At 42.4% G+C, this 18568-nt stretch overlaps 1 protein-coding gene across 5 annotated transcripts in view; it reads left to right on the forward strand.

Moving 5' to 3' along the window:
* Positions 1–18568, forward strand: part of LARS2 (leucyl-tRNA synthetase 2, mitochondrial) — a 168364-nt gene that overhangs the window by 89370 nt on the left and 60426 nt on the right. For all 5 annotated transcript variants that reach the window (XM_035275054.3, XM_002758269.6, XM_078350650.1 and 2 more), the window contains exons 10-13: positions 5963–6067; positions 9515–9630; positions 12312–12595; positions 16440–16538. In XM_035275054.3, coding sequence (XP_035130945.2) covers positions 5963–6067; positions 9515–9630; positions 12312–12595; positions 16440–16538 — 604 coding nt within the window. The remainder of the gene's footprint in view (positions 1–5962; positions 6068–9514; positions 9631–12311; positions 12596–16439; positions 16539–18568) is intronic.

Consider the following 18568-nt stretch of genomic DNA (forward strand, 5'->3'; position numbering starts at 1 on the left):
AGATGAGGTCTCTCTAAAGGACAATTTGGAACTGTGTTGTTATTGACACATTGCAGGCACATTAGAGAGCAAGAGCCTCCTTCAAAGCCCCAGACATTAAATAATAATAAATTGCTCACTATTGTTTTGCTTCTGTCTCCATGGTACTGGTATGCGGTGGAAACAAAGGGTGAGAGTAGATCTATAATTCTGGGGTAATGGTTTGGTTTTCCATCAAACTGTTTCAAGTAGCATTCTTCAATGTTATGTGAAAGGAAAAGCTTCTGTGCTCAACAAATCTGGAATAAACAAAAATAAACAAGTATCTTTGTTTTGGACTTCTGAGAACCTTTGCTGTGCTAATATGCACTGGGACTGTCTGAGAGAGGAAGTCATAGTCAACACTTGTCACACTCAGTTGACCACGGAGCCCTGTTTCCATGGAGTATCTCCTAGGAACTAGTTATATGGACTGCTGCCTTGGAGAACACCAAATGAAAGTCCTTTGTTTTTCCAGAGGGTGTGAGACCCCTGCCTTCTTTGCAGTGGGTGCCCTGAGAGCAAAGGACAGACACCTTTTTGTCTGGAATGTTTCCTTTGTAATTACCACAGTGCTTTGCTGTTACCCGACTACTATGTGAAATGCTTTCGTTTCTTTATATTTCACTTTCTTGGATCCCTGCATCACATCACTAGCTCAGGAGTGATTTTTTTTTTAATTTTTTTATGATTATTAAACACATTAATAATTACAAAGGAAACATCAGATATATGGAGAACACAGGAGACCTATTCAGGAACTTTTGATTTTAATTGAGTTGTTACTAGAAAATAGATTCTGACTGGGTGCAAACCGCAAGCTGCTACTATCCATTCATTGTAAACCTGCTAATATTTAAGTTCCAAGATAATTTTTGTCCTAACTGAAAAACTGGTATAATATAACTTTAATGTGGAATGAAAAACAGTTCAACTCTTTCATGCAGTACACTACTTTTTTTTTTCATATTACTTTCTTCTGTAACGACTGAGCATACCATATCATAACCCATTTAACATACACAATTCCATGGTTTTTAATATATTCACAAATTCATGCAACCATCCCCACAGTCAATTTTAGAACATTCTCATCATCCCAAAAAGAAATCTCAGACCCTCTGGCAGTCACCCCTCCCTGATTCTTGTGTAATCTGCAGCCCTAGGCAATCACTAATCTACCATCTGTCTCTATAGATCTGCCTATTCTGGACATTTCTTGTAAATAGAACCAAATGCAACATTTGTCTTCTTATTGTCCTGCTCCTTTCACTTGGCATAATGTTTTCTTTCCTTTTTGTTTCCAAGTAATACTTCATTGTATTACACACAGTGTATGACAAATTGTATTACACATTTTATTTGTCCATTTTTATTAACTGATAAGACATTTGGGTTTTTACTATTATAATGAATAATGCTTCTGTGAACATTAATAAAGAGTTTTATGTGCATGTATGTTTTTATTTCTTTGGCAATATTCCTAGGGGTAGAATTGCTGAGCCATGAAGTTTAAGGAACTGCCAGACTATTTTCCAAAGCTGCTTCACCATTTTTTACAATGCTTCATATATTCCCACCAGCAGTGTATGAGCATTCCCGTTTCTCCACATCGCTACCAACACTTCTTATTGTCTGTGCTCATTTTGATTATGGTCATCCCGGTGGGTATGATATGATACCATAGTGTAGTTTTAATTTGCATTTCCCTGATGGCTAACATTGCCAGGCATCTTCTCATGTGTTTATTGGCCATTTATGTCTTCTTTGGGGAAATGTCTATTCGGTTCTCTTGCCCTTTTTAAAAATTAATTTTCATTTTAATTTTTAATTTATCTTTTTATTATTTTAGCTGTTTTTTATATATTCTAGATACTAGTCTCTTATCAGATATATAGTTTACTAAGTTGTTTTCCAGTTCTGAGAATGAGTCTTCATGGTGCCCTTTGAAGCACAAGTTTTTTGTTTCAATGAAATTCATTTTATCTATTTTTTCTTTTGTTGCTTTTGCTTTTCATGTTCTATCTAAAATGCCACTGCCTAGTAAAAGGCCACAAAGTTTTATACATATTTTATTTTATAAGAGTTTTATAGTTTTAGATTTTACATTTGGATCTTTAATCCATTTGGAGTTAATTTTTATATATGGTGTGAGATAAGGATCCAACTTTTTTTTTTTTTTGAGACAGAGTCTTGCTCTGCCACCCAGGCTAGAGTGCAGTGGCACGATCTTGGCTCACCGCAGGGTTTCACCATGTTAGCCAGGATGGTCTCGATCTCCTGACCTTGTGGTCCACCCACCTCGGCTTCCCAGAGTGCTGGGATCACAGGCATGAGTCACCACACCTGGCCCGGTTAACTTCATTCTTTTGCACCACATGGTCATGTTACTTTTTAACTCACATTCCCACATTATCTTAAAAATCAGGCTGCTTCTGCCTCATTATTTTCTGGTTTTCACTTAATATGCTATCAGAAAGCGTTTCTGTGTTTTTATGCAGGCTTCACAATTGTTTTCTAATCCATACATAATATTCTGTCAACTCAGTGTACCTTAATATCCTAAGTCTTTCCTATCATGTTGCACATTGGGCTTTTTTCATGTTTGGGGCTATCATGGAGATAACTACTGTGACCTTTTATGTCCATGTGGCTCTTCGCTTCATAGAATTTTCCATAGGAGATATTTCCAAGTGTGGTTTTTTTTTTTTTTTTGGTCAAAGGTTAGAAACATTCTTCTATTTCTTGTTACATGGTTTCCAAAAGGGCTATGTCAATTTATAATGCTATATCCAATGATATATGCATTCCACCGTGATTTCACGAACATTAGTGTCACCTTGCTAAAACATTTTGCTGACTTATCACTCTAATTTTCATCTCTCTTTTTAAAAACTAACTTGGTTTTTAAAGTCCAAGCGATATATTATATGAAAAGTCAAAGGGTACTAACAAGAACAATGAAAGCAGCCTCCTTATCCAAACACTTTTATTTTACGTTTGTATCACTTAGGATACAAGTTTGGTGGCTATGATAGAGGCTTAGATAAACAGGTGTTTATTCTACCCACATGAAACACTTGAGCATGTGTGATAAGTCTGCTTTGTGAGGTGGTTAGGGTAGTGCTCCTCTGTCTTCTCTTCCTGCTCTGCCCTTCTAGAGTCTTGCCCTCCTCCGTGTTTGTAAGTTGCTCTCCACTTGATCTGTGTTCCAGTGAAGTAAGAAGTGGGGAAGGGTGGGTAGAAGGGTGTGCCCCTTCTCTCTGAGGCTGTGACCTAGCAGTTGCTTGTGTACATCTTCCATGGCCACACCTAGCTGCAAAGGAGACTGAACAGTGCTTCCATTAATTAAACACAATAGCCATGTGTCCAACTCAACATTCTATTGCTGAGTCAGAAGAGGAGGCAGGTACAGGGGTCAACTGATAGTCTGTGCCATGCACTGTTTCTCCGGCATAGACCTCCCTGTCTGTATGTCTATCCATATGCCGTATATGCCTATACTACTATTTTTCAATTCACCAGTTTTAGATATTACCTAGTGACTTTTATTCTACCAGCCCTCACCTCCCAGCCTCCTGATAACGTCATGTTATAATTGCAAAATTTGAAAATATACATTTCTTCTTTGAGAGAAGATAGTGTGGAGGCCAGGAGTGGTGGCTCATGCCTGTAATCCCAGCACTTTGGGAGGCTGAGACTGGTGGATCATCCTAGGTCAGGAGTTTGAGACCATCCTCGCCAAAATGATGAGACCCTGTCTCTACTAAAAATACAAAAATTAGCCAGGTTTGGTGGCGTATGCCTGTAATCCCAGCTACTTGGGCAGCTGAGGCACTAGAATTGCTTGAACCCGGGAGGCGGAGGTTGTGGTGAGCTGAGATTACACCACTGTATTCCAGCCTGGGTGACAGAGTGGGACCTCATCTCAAAAAAAAAAAAGAAAAGAAAAGATAGTGTGGAATTGAAAAATGGGTTTCCACTTTGAGAAGTGAGTCTACACTTAGCCAGCTCAGGTAACACGTATCTCCCAGCTAATATATCTGTTTCATGGGTGCTGGCTGGAGACCCATTGGGATTGCATTTCCCTACCATATCTCATCCTGTGCTTCCCAACACCAAGGTAATAAAAGATAAGAGCGAGCTTAGATGCCTACAGAGTCAGTTAGTTATTACTCTTTGAAATATAGACCCTGGCCAGGCACAGTGGTTCTCACCTGTAATTCCAGCACTTTGGGAGGCCGAAGTGGTAGGATTGTGTGAGCCCAGTAGTTCAAGACCAGCCTGGGCAACATAGGGAGACCCTGGCTTTACAAAAAATAAAGACTATTAGCTGGGTTTGGTGGCACACACCTGCAGTTCCAGCTACTTGGGAGAATCGGGGGTCTCACTATTTCTAAATAAATAAATACTTTAAAAAATAATCTTAAGAAATAAATATAGGCCCTAATTCTTAGATTTATTTTAATTTGGGCACTTGTAAAATAGATAATTACATGAAGTCTTAAAACATGGCAAGTATTATAAATAGTAAGAATTCATAACTGTTAATTGCTTATATTGTAAATTAACTCAAGTGAACTCACTGATTGTCTACCTTGTCTCATCTCTTCTTCCGTTAGGACTTTACTTAGGTCGTTATTCTTCCAGCTCTCTGCATATTCACGTATATGTATATATGGCTTGTCTTCTCACTGCAGTAGTTGTAATAAACTTCATTTCAGATGATACAGTGTTAGCTGGGTGCAGTGGCTCCTGTCTGTAATCCCAGTACTTTGGGAGTCTGAAGTAGGAGGATCGCTTGAGGCCAGGAATTGGAGACCAGCCTCGGCAACATAGCAAGACCCCCGGGTCTCTGCAAAAAAAAAAAAAAAATTTATATAAATAAAAATTTTAAATGAGATGTTATTTTAAATAACATAATGCAATGTTAGGATGATACAATGTAATACAATGTTAGGATGTTACAATGTAATACAACGTTAGAATAAATCCTTAATGTTTTATTAGGGCCACATAAATATTGTTCACAACTGATCCAAATACATTTTCCTTTTTGTATAACTTATTTTTCCTAATGTTCATACTGTCTTCTTTTTTTTTTCCCCCCATTTACTTTGTATTCTTTGAAATTCTGGCTAAGTCTTCCTGTACACCCCCCATATTTCTTTGAAACTCCTCTCAGTGCTGTTTTCTGCACATTCCAACCTGTCAGATAATCTATCAATTTCCTGATTTTCCCAAAGATGCTTCCTGGGGCCCAGTGTACTGCTCAGATCTGACCTGGTCATTCTCCAGGCCTCTGCTGCAAACTGGCCTCCTAGAACTTCCCTCTGTCTTTGCTCTGTGAGTGTCCTCATACTTTTTCCTTGTTCCATTCCTTGTTTCCTGGATCCTATGTCTGTCTCTTTCTTGATTTACCCCTTCATTTTACTGGAACACATTCTCCAGTATCTCTTAAGGAAAGGGTACATGGGTAAGAACTCTTTGGCCTTAGGATATCTGGAAATCTCATTTCTCCTTTCTGCTCAATCATTTTCTACTCCCACTCTGCTTCCATCTTTAAGTGTTATGGTGGTTTGGAATTTCTGATGTCCCCGGTTTCACTACAGGTAGACTTTGTGTTTCTCATCTTCTGTATATTTGAGGTATTTTCAAAAGGAAAAGATGGTGATGGGAATGTCTACTCCACCATCTGGAAAGCAAAAATGCTTTTTCACTTTTCATGAGCATGGAAGAACATTTTCTCGTGTGCATGTTTAATTTTTCGATTTTTGACTGGTGTGAATTATCTATTAATACCCTACAAAGGACAACTTCTTTAACAATTAGCACAAAGCACAGAAGTTCTAGCGCTTCTTTTTCTCACTTGTTTCCTCTGAGATTCAGATGGTGTTGGTGTCTCAGTTGAGTGGCATCCACAGTTATTTGCTCTCGTTTTCAGACTGCCTCACGCCAGTGATAGCTGTGAACATGCTCACCCAGCAGGAGGTCCCTGTCGTTATTTTGGCCAAAGCTGACCTTGGAGGCTCTCTGGATTCCAAAATAGGTGAGCAACTATTAAATTGTAACTACAACAGTATATTTTGCAGATTTAAGATCAAAATACCTCCCTATTGCTGTCATCTGGAAGAGCTGACTGTTGATTCCATGGTCTGATTTGTGTCTTTATAAAAATGAATACCTGGCCAGGTGCAGTGGCTCATGCCTGTAATCCCAGCACTTTGAGAGGCCGAACTGGGTGGATCACCTGAGATTGGGAGCTCGAGACCAGCCTGGCCAACGTGGTGAATCCCCATCTTTACTAAAAAATACAAAAAAATAGCTGAGTGTGGTGGTGGGTGTATATAATCTCAGCTACTTGGGATGTTGAGGCAGGAGAATCACTGCAATCACTGAGAGGCAGAGGTTGCAGCGAGCTGAGATTGGCACCCGTGCACTCCAGCCTGGGCAACAAGAGCAAGATTCAGTCTCAAAAAAAAAAAAAAAAAAGAAAGAAAGAAAAGAATACCCCTTCATTTAATTATCCCTTGTTTCAGAACTAGATTTTGAAAACATACTAGGTATATTGCACTTTGCTAGTTGCTACTGGGAATAATAAGAAATGTTTGACCTACAAATTCTTGCCAGTAGAGTTTGTTGATAAGATTTGTACATATGATATGAGGAACAGTGCAACTCAGATGAAAATCCAATTTCAAGACTCATAGAACCATCCCAGGTACACTACCAGCTTAAATTTAAAAAAAAAGAAAGAAAAGAAAACTCATAGAACCAACAGCAACTGCTGGGACGGGGGTTCAAATGAAGCACAAATGATCGATGTGGGCTGGGTTTTTGGTGAAGGCTTTGTGGAGGAGGCGAACTGGAGCTATTCAAGAAAAGGATTGTGAAACAGCAGTAAAATTGAAGGCATATTTAGAACTGTAAATTGGATGTCCTTGGCAGCCTTACTCATTCGTGAGCGTTCTAAACTATCGTCATGTAACAGGAAGTCTGAGAATGAACAAAGAGAAGGGAACCTAAAGACGGCTCTGTCCAAAATCTGCCTCCTTTAGGATAGACCTCCGCGTCTTCATTACCAACATTCCTCCTGTAGATTCCAACCAGTCTCTCGAGTCCCAAAACCTTGCAGAGAAAGTTATTTCCACTCTATTTCCTAGCACACAGAAATACCATTTCTTCTTAAATTCACATTTTTTTCCTTTGTAATGCTCAGATCAGTTTTTGATGAAGTGGTTTGAAGAAACGTCAAAACAGAAAATTGATGTTACTCTCTTCTGACCATTTAAACCTAGAAAGTGTGTTGTTTAAAGAAATAATTCAATGTTACTTTTATGCATTTTACGATTAGTAGAATTGATTAATGTAACCAGCCAGGATAAACAGAAAGGCAGCTTTTATTGATGTGGCTTTTGGGGGAGCTTTTTGTTTGTTTGTTTGTTTGTTTGATATTTTGAATCAAATTATACAATTTTGAGAGTTTTGAAGGAAAAAAAGTCGGGTTTTTTTAGGTGCATGTGGAAAACTGTTTCTCCTGTTGTCTTGATTTCCTATAGTTTCATAACTTTTTCCAAATTTTTGCTTTTTGCCCTCCAAGAAGAACAAATACAGAAATAAACAGGAGATGAAGTGGTATTTTTGCCTCCCACCTACACTGTTACAAATAGTTCACATTCAGCTGAGTGCCACGTGACTACCACCATGGCCTGGGGCATTCTCTATACGGCCAAATACATTTTGTGATTACAGTGTCTTTTTTTAAACAGTACTCCTAGTTTTTCTAAATTCTATTTTAGAATGTAGTAAATGACTATTTTCCCTTCTTGACTATGAACACTTTTCGTTGCTTGCCATTTGTTCTCGTCCTTCAAGTCCACTCAACATTTATTCATTGCGTTAGATGCATTTTGTCTGTAATCTCAGTTAGAACACTACAGAACTTTCCATCATGTCACAAAGCTTTACTCACATTTGGGGGCTTTAGAACATGTCTCCCAAACATTCAACCGCTGTCTTAGGGCGTTGTTCCGGGATCTGACTTAAGCATCTTGTGCAATACCCTTGTCTTCATATCTCTTCACACAATGTGTTGTATCCATGAGTGTGTCAGCGGCTTTGACAGATGACCCTATAGCAGGGGTTCTCAACCAGGGGAGCTTTTGCCACCAGGAGACATTTGGCCGTTTTGGAGACATTTTTGTTTGTCGTAACTCAGGGAATGCTAGTGGTACAGTTCAACATCCTGCAGTGCACAAGACAACCCCCACCACAATGTCCACGATGCCAGTAGCACCAAGGTTGGGAAAAAGCCTGTTGTTATGAATAGCCGAAGCCAGAACAGCAGGCCCTGGCCCCCCTGGGTGAGTGATTTTCTAATGCTAAACTTCTCAAGAACATATGTGGGTTGAAAAATAAATATCTACTTAGAATGTACTATTGCCTTTGGGAACAAAACATAGTTACCAGCTTTCGACTTCCCGACTGAGTGGATTTTTCTAGGATGCTAGGAAATGCTAGAGGAGTCAGCCCTGCTTCTCGAGAGAAACCCACTATCCTCTGCTACTAAGGGAATTCAAGGAAGAGGCTTCCCCAAATGCTTATGATTTCCAGTGGCAAAAAAAGAACTAAAAAATGTATAAGGATTATAACTATTAAAAAAAAAAAAATAGCCTGAACACAGTGGCTCACAACTGTAATCCCAGCACTTTGGGAGGCTGAGGTGGGTAGATCACTTGAGGTCAGGAGTTTGAGACCAGCCTGGTGAACATGGTGAAACCCTGTCTCTACTAAAACTACAAAAATTAGCCAGGCATGTTATCCCAGCTACTCGGGAGGCTGAGACATGAGAATTGCTTAAAGAGGTTGCAGTGAGCCAAGACCATGTCACTGCACCCTAGCCTGGGCAACACAGCAAGACTCTGTCTCAAGACAAACAAACAAACAAACAAAAACTAAGCAGAGGAAAGACTTAAAGGAAATAATACCAATATAGTAAACTAGTTATGTTTTAGCAGTTGGTTTCTCCCAGACCATTTTCCATTTTCCCAATGAATGTGATGTGGTTTTAAAACTTCTTCGGTGTTTTTTTGGAAACAAAGTCTCACTCTGTCACAGAGGCTGGGGAGCAGTGCCATGATCTCGGCTCACTGCAACCTCTGCCTCCTGGGTTCAAGTGATTCTTCAGCCTCAGCCTCCTGAGTAGCTGGGATTACAGGCATGCACCGTCATGTCCGGCTAATTTTTATATTTTTAGTAGAGATGGGGTTTCACTACATTGGCCTGGCTGGTCTCAAACTCCTGACCTCATGATCCGCCTGCCTCGGCCTCCCAAAGTTCTGGGATTACAGGCATGAGCCACCAGCCTGGCCTAAAACTTCTATAACTAAAAGAGATGTCTCCTTTAAGGAGCTAACGCTGGGTATCAGTACTGTCAGTTGTATTGTGATGTGGGCGCTTGTGAAGGAAATGTTTGCTTTTCTTCTCCTCTGAATAGGAATTCCCAGCACCAGCTCGGAGGACACCATCTTAGCCCAAACCCTAGGCCTGGCCTACTCTGAAGTCATTGAAACTTTGCCAGATGGCACAGAGCGACTGAGCAACTCTGCTGAGGTTGGTGCCTAAGAACTTACTTCCAGAATGATCACCTTGATACGACCTTGATGAGACATTTTCCTTCAGGCGCAGATTACAACCTGTTCCTTCACTCATCCCGTACCTAACAGCCTGTAGCTTCATATCTTCATTTATGAAAACAAAATAATATTCTTCAAGTTCTAGAAGTTTGTCAACTGTAAGTCAAATTCAGTCCTAGAATAGAATGGTATCGAAGTAACTAATTTTATTTTGGGAGTCTCTGCTTGAGAAAAATTATCTTTCCTAAGGAATCTCTGGTTCCTTGGGAGAGATGACTGAAATTGTTTCTTCTTCCTAGAGGAGATACCTGTTCTCTCCAGATTACTGACACTATTTTCTGCCTAAAGTTTAACTCACTTATAGAAATGAACAGGGAAGTTCAGAGTCATGTTTATTTGGTCAGGGTTATCTCTTGCTAGCATGAAACAGCCGCACTTAAAGATGGTACATCTGGTAGGATTTGAGCCCAGCCTCTATGTTGAGCTAACATGAAAAGTAGGTTGGAAGAGAGAGGGTGAGGGATGGGAGGAGGTATTGGGAGCAGTGATTCTCAAACTTGAGCACACATCAGAATCCCCATGTGGCCTTATTAAACCACAGCCTGGCCCCACCCCCACCCCAAGGATTCTGATTTAGTAGTGCCAGGTGAGACCCCAAAATTTGCACTTCTAACAAGTTTCCAGATACTGCTGCTAATGCTGCTGGTCCAGGGAACACCTTTTGAGAATCAAGGGCTTAGAACCTTGTCACTCAATGTCCGGTCCCTGGACCAGCAGCACTGGCATCACTTGTTAGAAATGTGGAATCTTATATCCCACCCTCGTCTAACAAGATCCCTCTATGATTTGTATGCACATTAAAAGTTTGGGAGTACTGCCTTAGTTAGAGCACTCTTAAACTTGACGGCACATTGGAAACACCTGAAAGCATTTAAAGCATCTCGCCACCTGAGTCTCACTCCAGATACTGATTTGATGGTTATTGGTGGTGAGGGCACGGATCAGACACCGACAGTGTTCAGAGCTTCCTAGTTGGTTTAATGTGCAGCAGAGTCTGGGAACTACTGACTTAACATAGTGATGCCACACCTGGCCATGGTTCAGAATCACCTGGGAGGTGCTTACAGGTCCCACCCTGGCTGATCTTGATTCAGTGAGTCCTAAAGATCCAAGTGCTTCAGGTTTGCAACTATCTGGCTATGGTATATATAGAGAGAGAATAAGAGAATAATGATCAGGTTTTCTCCTTTGCAAGGAGGGCATTTTTTCTAACCCCATGATTGTGCCATCATAAATTGCATCCCCAGATCTGAGTCATGATCTTAAGCCTTTATTTAGACCTTGTTTGAGCAGGATCCCTGGAGGTGGAGCAAAGAGAAGTCATGGTGTCTGTAAGGAACCCCAGTTAACCCACTACGGGGCAAGAAAGGGGACCAAAATTAGGCTTCTGAAGTGACCGGAGAAACATCCACTCTTTAGTATAGTACTCTGAGCATTAATTATGCTCCCTGGCTTCTTTCACACAGTTTCAGATGGTCTGTTGAAGCCTCTCCTGGCTCTAGGCTGAATATCTAGAGTAAAAGAATTTCAATAAGTAGAAGGAAAATGGACAGGGAAAGCTGCTTTCATCTGTGGGCTTCTAGGATGGACAGACAGTGATGTTAGGAGAAGACTGACTTTCAGGAGAGCTTTTATGATTTGCATCACGACCGTGTGATAATGGGAATACAGAAAGATACTTCAGACCATTCATGAAAGGGCTACTTTTCATAAACATCGCTGTATTTTCTTATTTATGCCTCTTGACTGTAACCTCCTTGAGGACATGGGTAGATCATATTTATCTTTGTGCCCGCAATGCCTAGCACAAGCCCAGCACATCCAGGTGCCCAGCAGGTCTTCAGTGAACAAATTTGAGGGTACCCACAATCCGGGTTGTTACCGAGCCACACTGGCTCAATTCATATGATTAGTTTGGCTCTCTAAAAAGCACCAAGTGAAAAGATAATTTCTCTTTTGTGCTATTAGTCGTCTGCCCTGCTATCTATAAACTGGGAGCATTTAAATATAAAAAGAGTGGTTGAGTTCTTCAAGCCAAGGCCTCAGAATGTTCCTCTCCTTGCCTGAATTCCCTCTGCTTTAGGATAATATTGAATTTTTATTTTCTGAATATTTTACCCCCAACAGGGGAGAGTAGTCATTAAAAATACATATCATGCAGTTCTTTGCTGGCAGCTAAAAGCTGGTATTTGATCTCCATAGGTATCACAGGGCTGTGATGATAAGGAAAGCCACAGAACCAGGGCCAACTTCTTATGAGACACAGTAGACACAGTGCCGAGGGCCCACAATACCTTTAGAGGCCTCTGAAAATTTCTTTTAAAATCACAAGAAAAAAATGAACTTTTAGGGTCAAAAGTTATATTTGTCTTTATATTGATGCAGTTGTAAAATATAATTTTTAATATTATCTGAAGGAACAAGGAGCCTACAAAGGCAGAAGCACCTGGGGCTCATGTGAGTCACGCTACAGCGCTGCACAGAACTGGTCCCTTAGGAGAGCCACACATAAACACGGCAGGACGGGTGGCAGTGTGGGGGTGGTGACTCGTGCTTGCTACGCAGAGTGGAGTGAGCTCTCTTTTCTCTCCCTCTCAGTTCACAGGTATGACCCGGCATGATGCTTTTCTAACCCTGACTCAGAAAGCCCGGGGAAAGAGAGTGGGTGGAGACGTGACTAGTGATAAACTGAAAGACTGGCTGATCTCACGGCAGCGGTACTGGGGCACACCGGTCCCCATTGTCCACTGTCCAGTGTGTGGTCCCACGCCTGTGCCCCTGGAGGACTTGCCCGTGACCTTGCCCAACATCGCGTCTCTCACTGGCAAGGGAGGTTCCCCACTGGCCATGGCTTCAGAGTGGGTGAACTGCTCCTGCCCGAGGTAAGGAGCCACGTCCCTGCAGCGGTGACTGTGCCTGTGACCCCATACCTGCTAGGGCTTCAGACACCCTCCTCCCTCCTGGTGCCCCCCTGCTCCCTTTTTTCCTGACTTCCATGAGGCTGGAAAGAACACTGAGTCTTTGGGGCCCTTTAAGAGAAGGGTCTGGAGTCTGTGGCCCTGCCTCTGCACTGGGCATCCTCCCTTCTCTGAGCTGTTGGAAGCAGCAGTGTCAGTTTAGATCTGTCCCAGAAACATCTGATCCAACTAATGGAAAAGCTGTAAATTTTCTGCACAGCTTTGTAAAAATCCACGGTCCTCCATTTTGATATTCCAAAGAGCCGGTGGAAAGGAACGAAATGTTCTCTTCTCCGCTTTGCAGTTTTCCAATATAGTGACTATAACAACAGTGGAAATTTTATCACGAGTAGCAGAGTAGTAGCTAAGAGAGCAAGTGCGCTCAAGGGCTTCATTCTTTCATATGCTGAAGCACCGTGGTTCCTTCCTCCTCATTTTAGAAGTGGGATTATGTTTTTCTGTCAGTTCACTGGCATGTCTCAAGTGTGCTTTTCAGTGACGCCATATCAGCTAATTAAAAAATAGCAGATACCAAGGTCCAGTATTTTCCTTCTTCTGTGGAGAAGCCATTTTTCTCTTCCTTACAGATCATGATGAGGATATTTTTAAATAATTTTGTATCCTGCCAGTATAGAGCTGAGTTACGAGGTTGACAATCAAGTAGCCATATAGTGTAATAGGGAGTCTTGAGCTGGGAGTCAGATCAGTGATGGATTCAAGTCCTGGCTCTGCCTCTTAACTAACTATCTAGCCTTGAGAAAGTCATTGACCTCCTCTGAGCTTGAAATCCCTCATCAGGAACTAAAATGGCCCCACTGAAGGGCTGTTCAGAAGACTAGAATTAACACATGTAATCCTGCACAGTGATACCTACTAGGCGTTCAATAAATGGAAACTTCCATCTAGCCAGGGGCTTGCCAGCCATCCTCCCAGGTCCTCACTGAGGCAGTTTTGAAATTCAAGATGGACCTTGGAGGCAGGTATACAGGAAGGCCCAGGCCGCTTTAGGGTAGAAATGCTGGCTCCAGGAGGAAAATAGCACACCCTTTTTGTTGAAGCACCGACAAAGGGCTTCCCTACCAGAGATGCTGGCGGCCTCCATACAGCACAGCAGTTGTGGCCTTGTTGATGAGGATAAGGTTTCCTGTCTTGTCTGCAGAGTGACTGGAGGGCAGAACTTAGGCCTTGGTGTTGGGCAAGGCTCCCTGGATGACCTTAATGAGCATCCAAGGCTGAGAGAGCCACTGAGCCAGTGTGGCCAAGCGAGGCAGCCCAGCGGTATAGACCGCAGGCACCAGAGCCCAGCAGATGTGGATTCCCTACTCTTGAACTACAAGACCTTAGACAGGTTTCTTAACCTCTCTGACTCCTAGTTACCCATCTGCAAAATGGGGATATGAGTAGTATCTCATAATCCCCAGGAATAATGGTGATTAAATGAGATAATACTTTTGAAGTACTCGGCTCAGTTCTTACTACCCAGTATTATTATCATTACTGTTGGAGCTAATCCTGATAATGTTACTACCATTATCTGTCAGTTCTGTTCCTCCTGCTTGTCACATAGCATCTTCCTTATCACCTAGTTTCTAGTATTAGCAATAAAAACATGGTGCCTTCAAGTCCAACAGGACCAGTAAAAAGGAAATCAGCGTTGCAAATGTGAGCCAGCTGTTATTCCTTTTATAAATTGAGCCCAGTATTTTCTCCTTCACTTGGACCTCACTTGTACAAGGTAAGTGAGGAAGAAAAAGTAATCTTTATTTTCTAATTATTTCCCAAAATAGTATCTGCGTTCTGGTTGATTGCTCTCCAAATAAAAAGACCTGGCTTTAATTTAGAGATGCACCGTTGAGATGAGCTTCTTAGAGCGGCTCTGGGTGGTGGGAAGCTGGATTCCCTGAGGGCTTTCTCTATAAAGCTTCTACTCTTAGAGACCACCACTGTTCCCATTGGGAGGTCCCCTGATTAAATGCAGGGGGTCCCAAAGCCCTGCCAGATCTAGGGCTCCCATGCTCTCTGCTCAGCTACTACATTTAATCAGCTGATGAGGGAGGTGGGGGAGTAGGTGGGGGACTGGCTGTTTCCTTGGGTAATATTTGTAAAGCTGGTATGAACTACTTCACAAATGGAAGATATAGATGCAACCCTTCGTTTATTTTTAAATTAAAAATACACTCAAGCCCATGCATGCTAAATTAGCAGAAGATTTATCAGTTCCTCTTGGGACTCCTCATCCCTTCTCCCCAAATTCTCCAAGAACCCCAAATGACTTACACTGCCCAAAGTGTGATATTTGGAGAGGCGATGAGTCTCACAAATATCCATGCTTCAGAAGGGAGAGGCTGGTAGGGCTTCCTGCTACCCCAGAAGGCCCTGTTGATAGCTGGCCCTATCCATCAGACAGAAGGTGCTGATTATCTGCTGATCCAGGCCTTGAGGAGTCTACAAGGGGTCCAAGCCCTGTCCTGTGCTAGGCTTGACTAAGGGCACTTGCTTTCGAGTTCCTAGGTAGTGTGGCTTTTGGCACATGGTTCTTTCAGTCCCACAGGCCCACAACTCTAGGAATGTTCTTAAGAATGAATGTATCAGCTGGTTGCGGTGGCTCACACCTATAATCCCAGCACTTTCGGAGGCTGAGGTGGGTAGGTCAGTTGAGGTCAGGAGTTCGAGACTAGTCTGGCCAACATGGTGAAACCCTGTCTGTACTAAAAATACAAAAATTAGCTAGGCATGGTGGCATGTGCCTGTAATCCCAGTTACTTGGGAGCCTGAGACAGGAGAATTACCTGAGCCCGTTAGGCAAAGGTTGAAATGAGCCGAGATCAAGCCACTGCACTCTAGCCCAGGTGACAGAATGAGACTCTGTCTCACACACAAAAAAGAGTGATTGTAATACTTGGGCCCTTGTGAGACCTTGGTCCTTCTGGACATGTCCATCCCTAGGACAGGGATTCCTTTTTCTTTTCAACCCTTCATACATCAAGGATCTCACTTCATTCTCTGTCTTGAACACCAGGGCTTTCTTCATAAAGAGCCTACCTTTAGGCAGTGGTCTGGTAGTAGATATATAATAACTAGCTTTGAAGGGGGGTCCTGATTTCTAGCATTTGCCAATTTCTGTGACGTACATACTCCCATTGGGGCCAGTTTCACACTATCAACTTGCCATCTTTTGTCAGGATGTTATGAAGAGATGCCAACGATTGATTTTCACAGGGTGGCCTGAGCTGGCTTCAGCAACCATTGCCTTTGGGGCTTCCAAGGTGATTTGTCTTCCTCAGGTCATGCTGGTAGATTTCTGCACCTGTCACCCTAGAACAGAAGTAGAAAAAAAATCCAAGGTTATTTTCCACGCATCTCCCTTTATTTGGTTCTCATTTCTCTTCATGCATTGATTGGTTTCACAAGCATCACACTGGGCATTGGCAAAGGCAATCTTGACATGCCGAAACAGAAGTTAATGCACAAAAGAGATACCTAATCCTGTTTTGTCCTTTTGGATGGTGAAGCTTTCTACCAGATTAAATTCAGAGAAGTAGAGAATAAGGCTTTTAATTGTTGAAAATTGAAACTTTTATTTTGTAAATTTCTTTAAAACATCATGTACTATACCATATAAAAAGAATTTTTCCTGAATTGTCTTTTCATATGTGGCTTTATTCTTGTGACGTTTTAAATTTATACTTATTGTCTCTCTCAAAAGCTGGTGGAAAACCGCATTAACATTTAAAAAGCAACCAATTGATGAACCTCATTTCTTTCTTAGGTGCAAGGGAGCAGCCAAGAGAGAGACAGACACTATGGATACCTTTGTTGATTCTGCTTGGTACTACTTCAGATACACTGACCCTTACAATCCACACAGGTAAAAGTGTCCCTGCTGATGTCCCTCAGCACGTCAATGTGGCTCCTCCCTGAAGCTAAGACCAAGATGGAATTAGACATGCAAGAAATTTCTTGGGGGACATCCTGTGCAGATGAAAGGGGAGAAGAGAGGAGTGGGCAGAAAGGGCTCTTAGACCACGATGGAGCTGACAGGTGTGAAAGGAGAAGAGAAAGGAAGGAGGATCGGATGGAGGAGCCACAGCCCACAGCATAACTCTGAGAAAGCCTCGGCCTGGCCAGCGAGAAGCCCCAGGCAAAGCTTGTCCATTAGAGTCCCCAGTCAGGCTAAAATGGCTCTGGTCCAGCCCCTTCCTCTGCTCTCCTGGGAGCATCCTGGGAGAGCAGCATGGGCTGGCAGGAGCACACCAGAGCGGGTCCACAGATGCAGCAGCTGGAAGCTGTCAGCCAACTGTGCTTCTCGGAACAGGCTCTCTTAAAGAGAGTGTGCTACATTATTAAGTTAGATTATTCACAGCCAAGTAAATCCCAAGTACAACACAAATACACAACAGAGAAAGGAAGACAGTGCTATTGTAATCCCCTCCTTGCAGTGAACGCCATTTGTATGATTGTAAAGATGTAATGTTATTTATTTAACTGAAAAGAATGATGTGGCTCTACAGGGAAGGTAGCAGGTGGGGAGGGTGAGAGAGCCAAGAAGCTTCACCTCTGACCACATAGTCAGCAGATCATTTCCTAAATTGATAAATCAATAAAGAGTATGAACTTTTTTTTTCCAATAAATTACTGGGAGAAACAACCAAATGAATTAAAAGTGGCTAAACGACAGGCCTGAGGTGAGGAAAGAATTGGGGCTGGGGACCACTGTTACCTTTCAGTACCATTTGATTTTTCATCTGTATTCATGTGTTTCTTTGAACCAAAAAAAAAAATAAGAAGAAACAAATTAAGAGAAAGAAAGCAGTAGGTAGCCTGGTAAAGAGAGAGAATGAGAGCTGAAAAAAACTATTCCAGAGCCCAGGAAAAAACACAGCATTGTGCTTGAAAGGGCCTTGCCTGATTACCCATGTCCATGGCAGAAACATTCTGGAAACCTGTTACCGACGTATAAAATATTCCCCCCATTCATGGTTCTAAAATAATTTATTTCTAGTGAGACAGGTACTCCTGCCCTCACCCTGCTGGAGTTTCAGCCTGCAGTATTGTGATTCTATAATTTGAGTTCATTTCAGAAATGAAGGGGATCCTGGTCGGGTGCAGTAGCTCATGCCTGTAATCCCAACATTTTGGGCAAGTGGATCATCTGAGATCAGGAGTTGGAGACCAGCCTGGCTGACATTACAAAACCCCATCTCTACCAAAAATACAAAAATTAGCTGGGCGTAGTGGCACATGCCTGTAATCCCAGCCGTTCAAGAGGCTGAGACAGAGGATCGCTAGAACCCAGGAGGCAGAGGTTGCCGTGAGCTGAAATCATGCTGCTGCACTCCAGCCTGGCAACAGAGCAAGACTTCCTCTCTAATGAAAGAAGGAGGGAGAGTGAGAATGAGAGAGAGAAATTAGGGGAGTCCTGAGTGAAAGATACCCTGCTAAGGCAGGAAGGATGCAAGGTGACGACTGTGGCTGGGAACCACCAGCATGGCCTTCTCTGGCCCACAGAGGGGCTTCCCTTAGGGCCTTCCCTCTCTATAAGAGGCCATTGGTGCATTTCATGTAGTAACAACTAACTGGCTTAGAATGCAAGTGGAGTCAGGCTCTTTACTTTCTCAGAGTGCTTCAAAGGAAAGCCTTCACACAGATGAGAGAGACCAAGTTACTGTGGTGGGAGAGATATCCTGAGACTGTCACATCCCCCACTTTGTGAATAGCAGTGAGCACTTCATTTCCCCCGTGACACACTGTGGTTAGCTTCAGCCTCGGTGCGAGTTCTTCCTAGGGTGGTTTCCTGAGAGTGGATCATAAATCCGAGCTGTAGCTACTTTCAACATTTCACTCCTTAATTTATCCCAAACTTGTTTTCTGGCCAAATACCATCCTTCACTTCCCTTT

The sequence above is a fragment of the Callithrix jacchus genome, chromosome 15 (assembly GCF_049354715.1).
Source record: "Callithrix jacchus isolate 240 chromosome 15, calJac240_pri, whole genome shotgun sequence".
Lineage (NCBI taxonomy): Eukaryota > Metazoa > Chordata > Mammalia > Primates > Cebidae > Callithrix > Callithrix jacchus.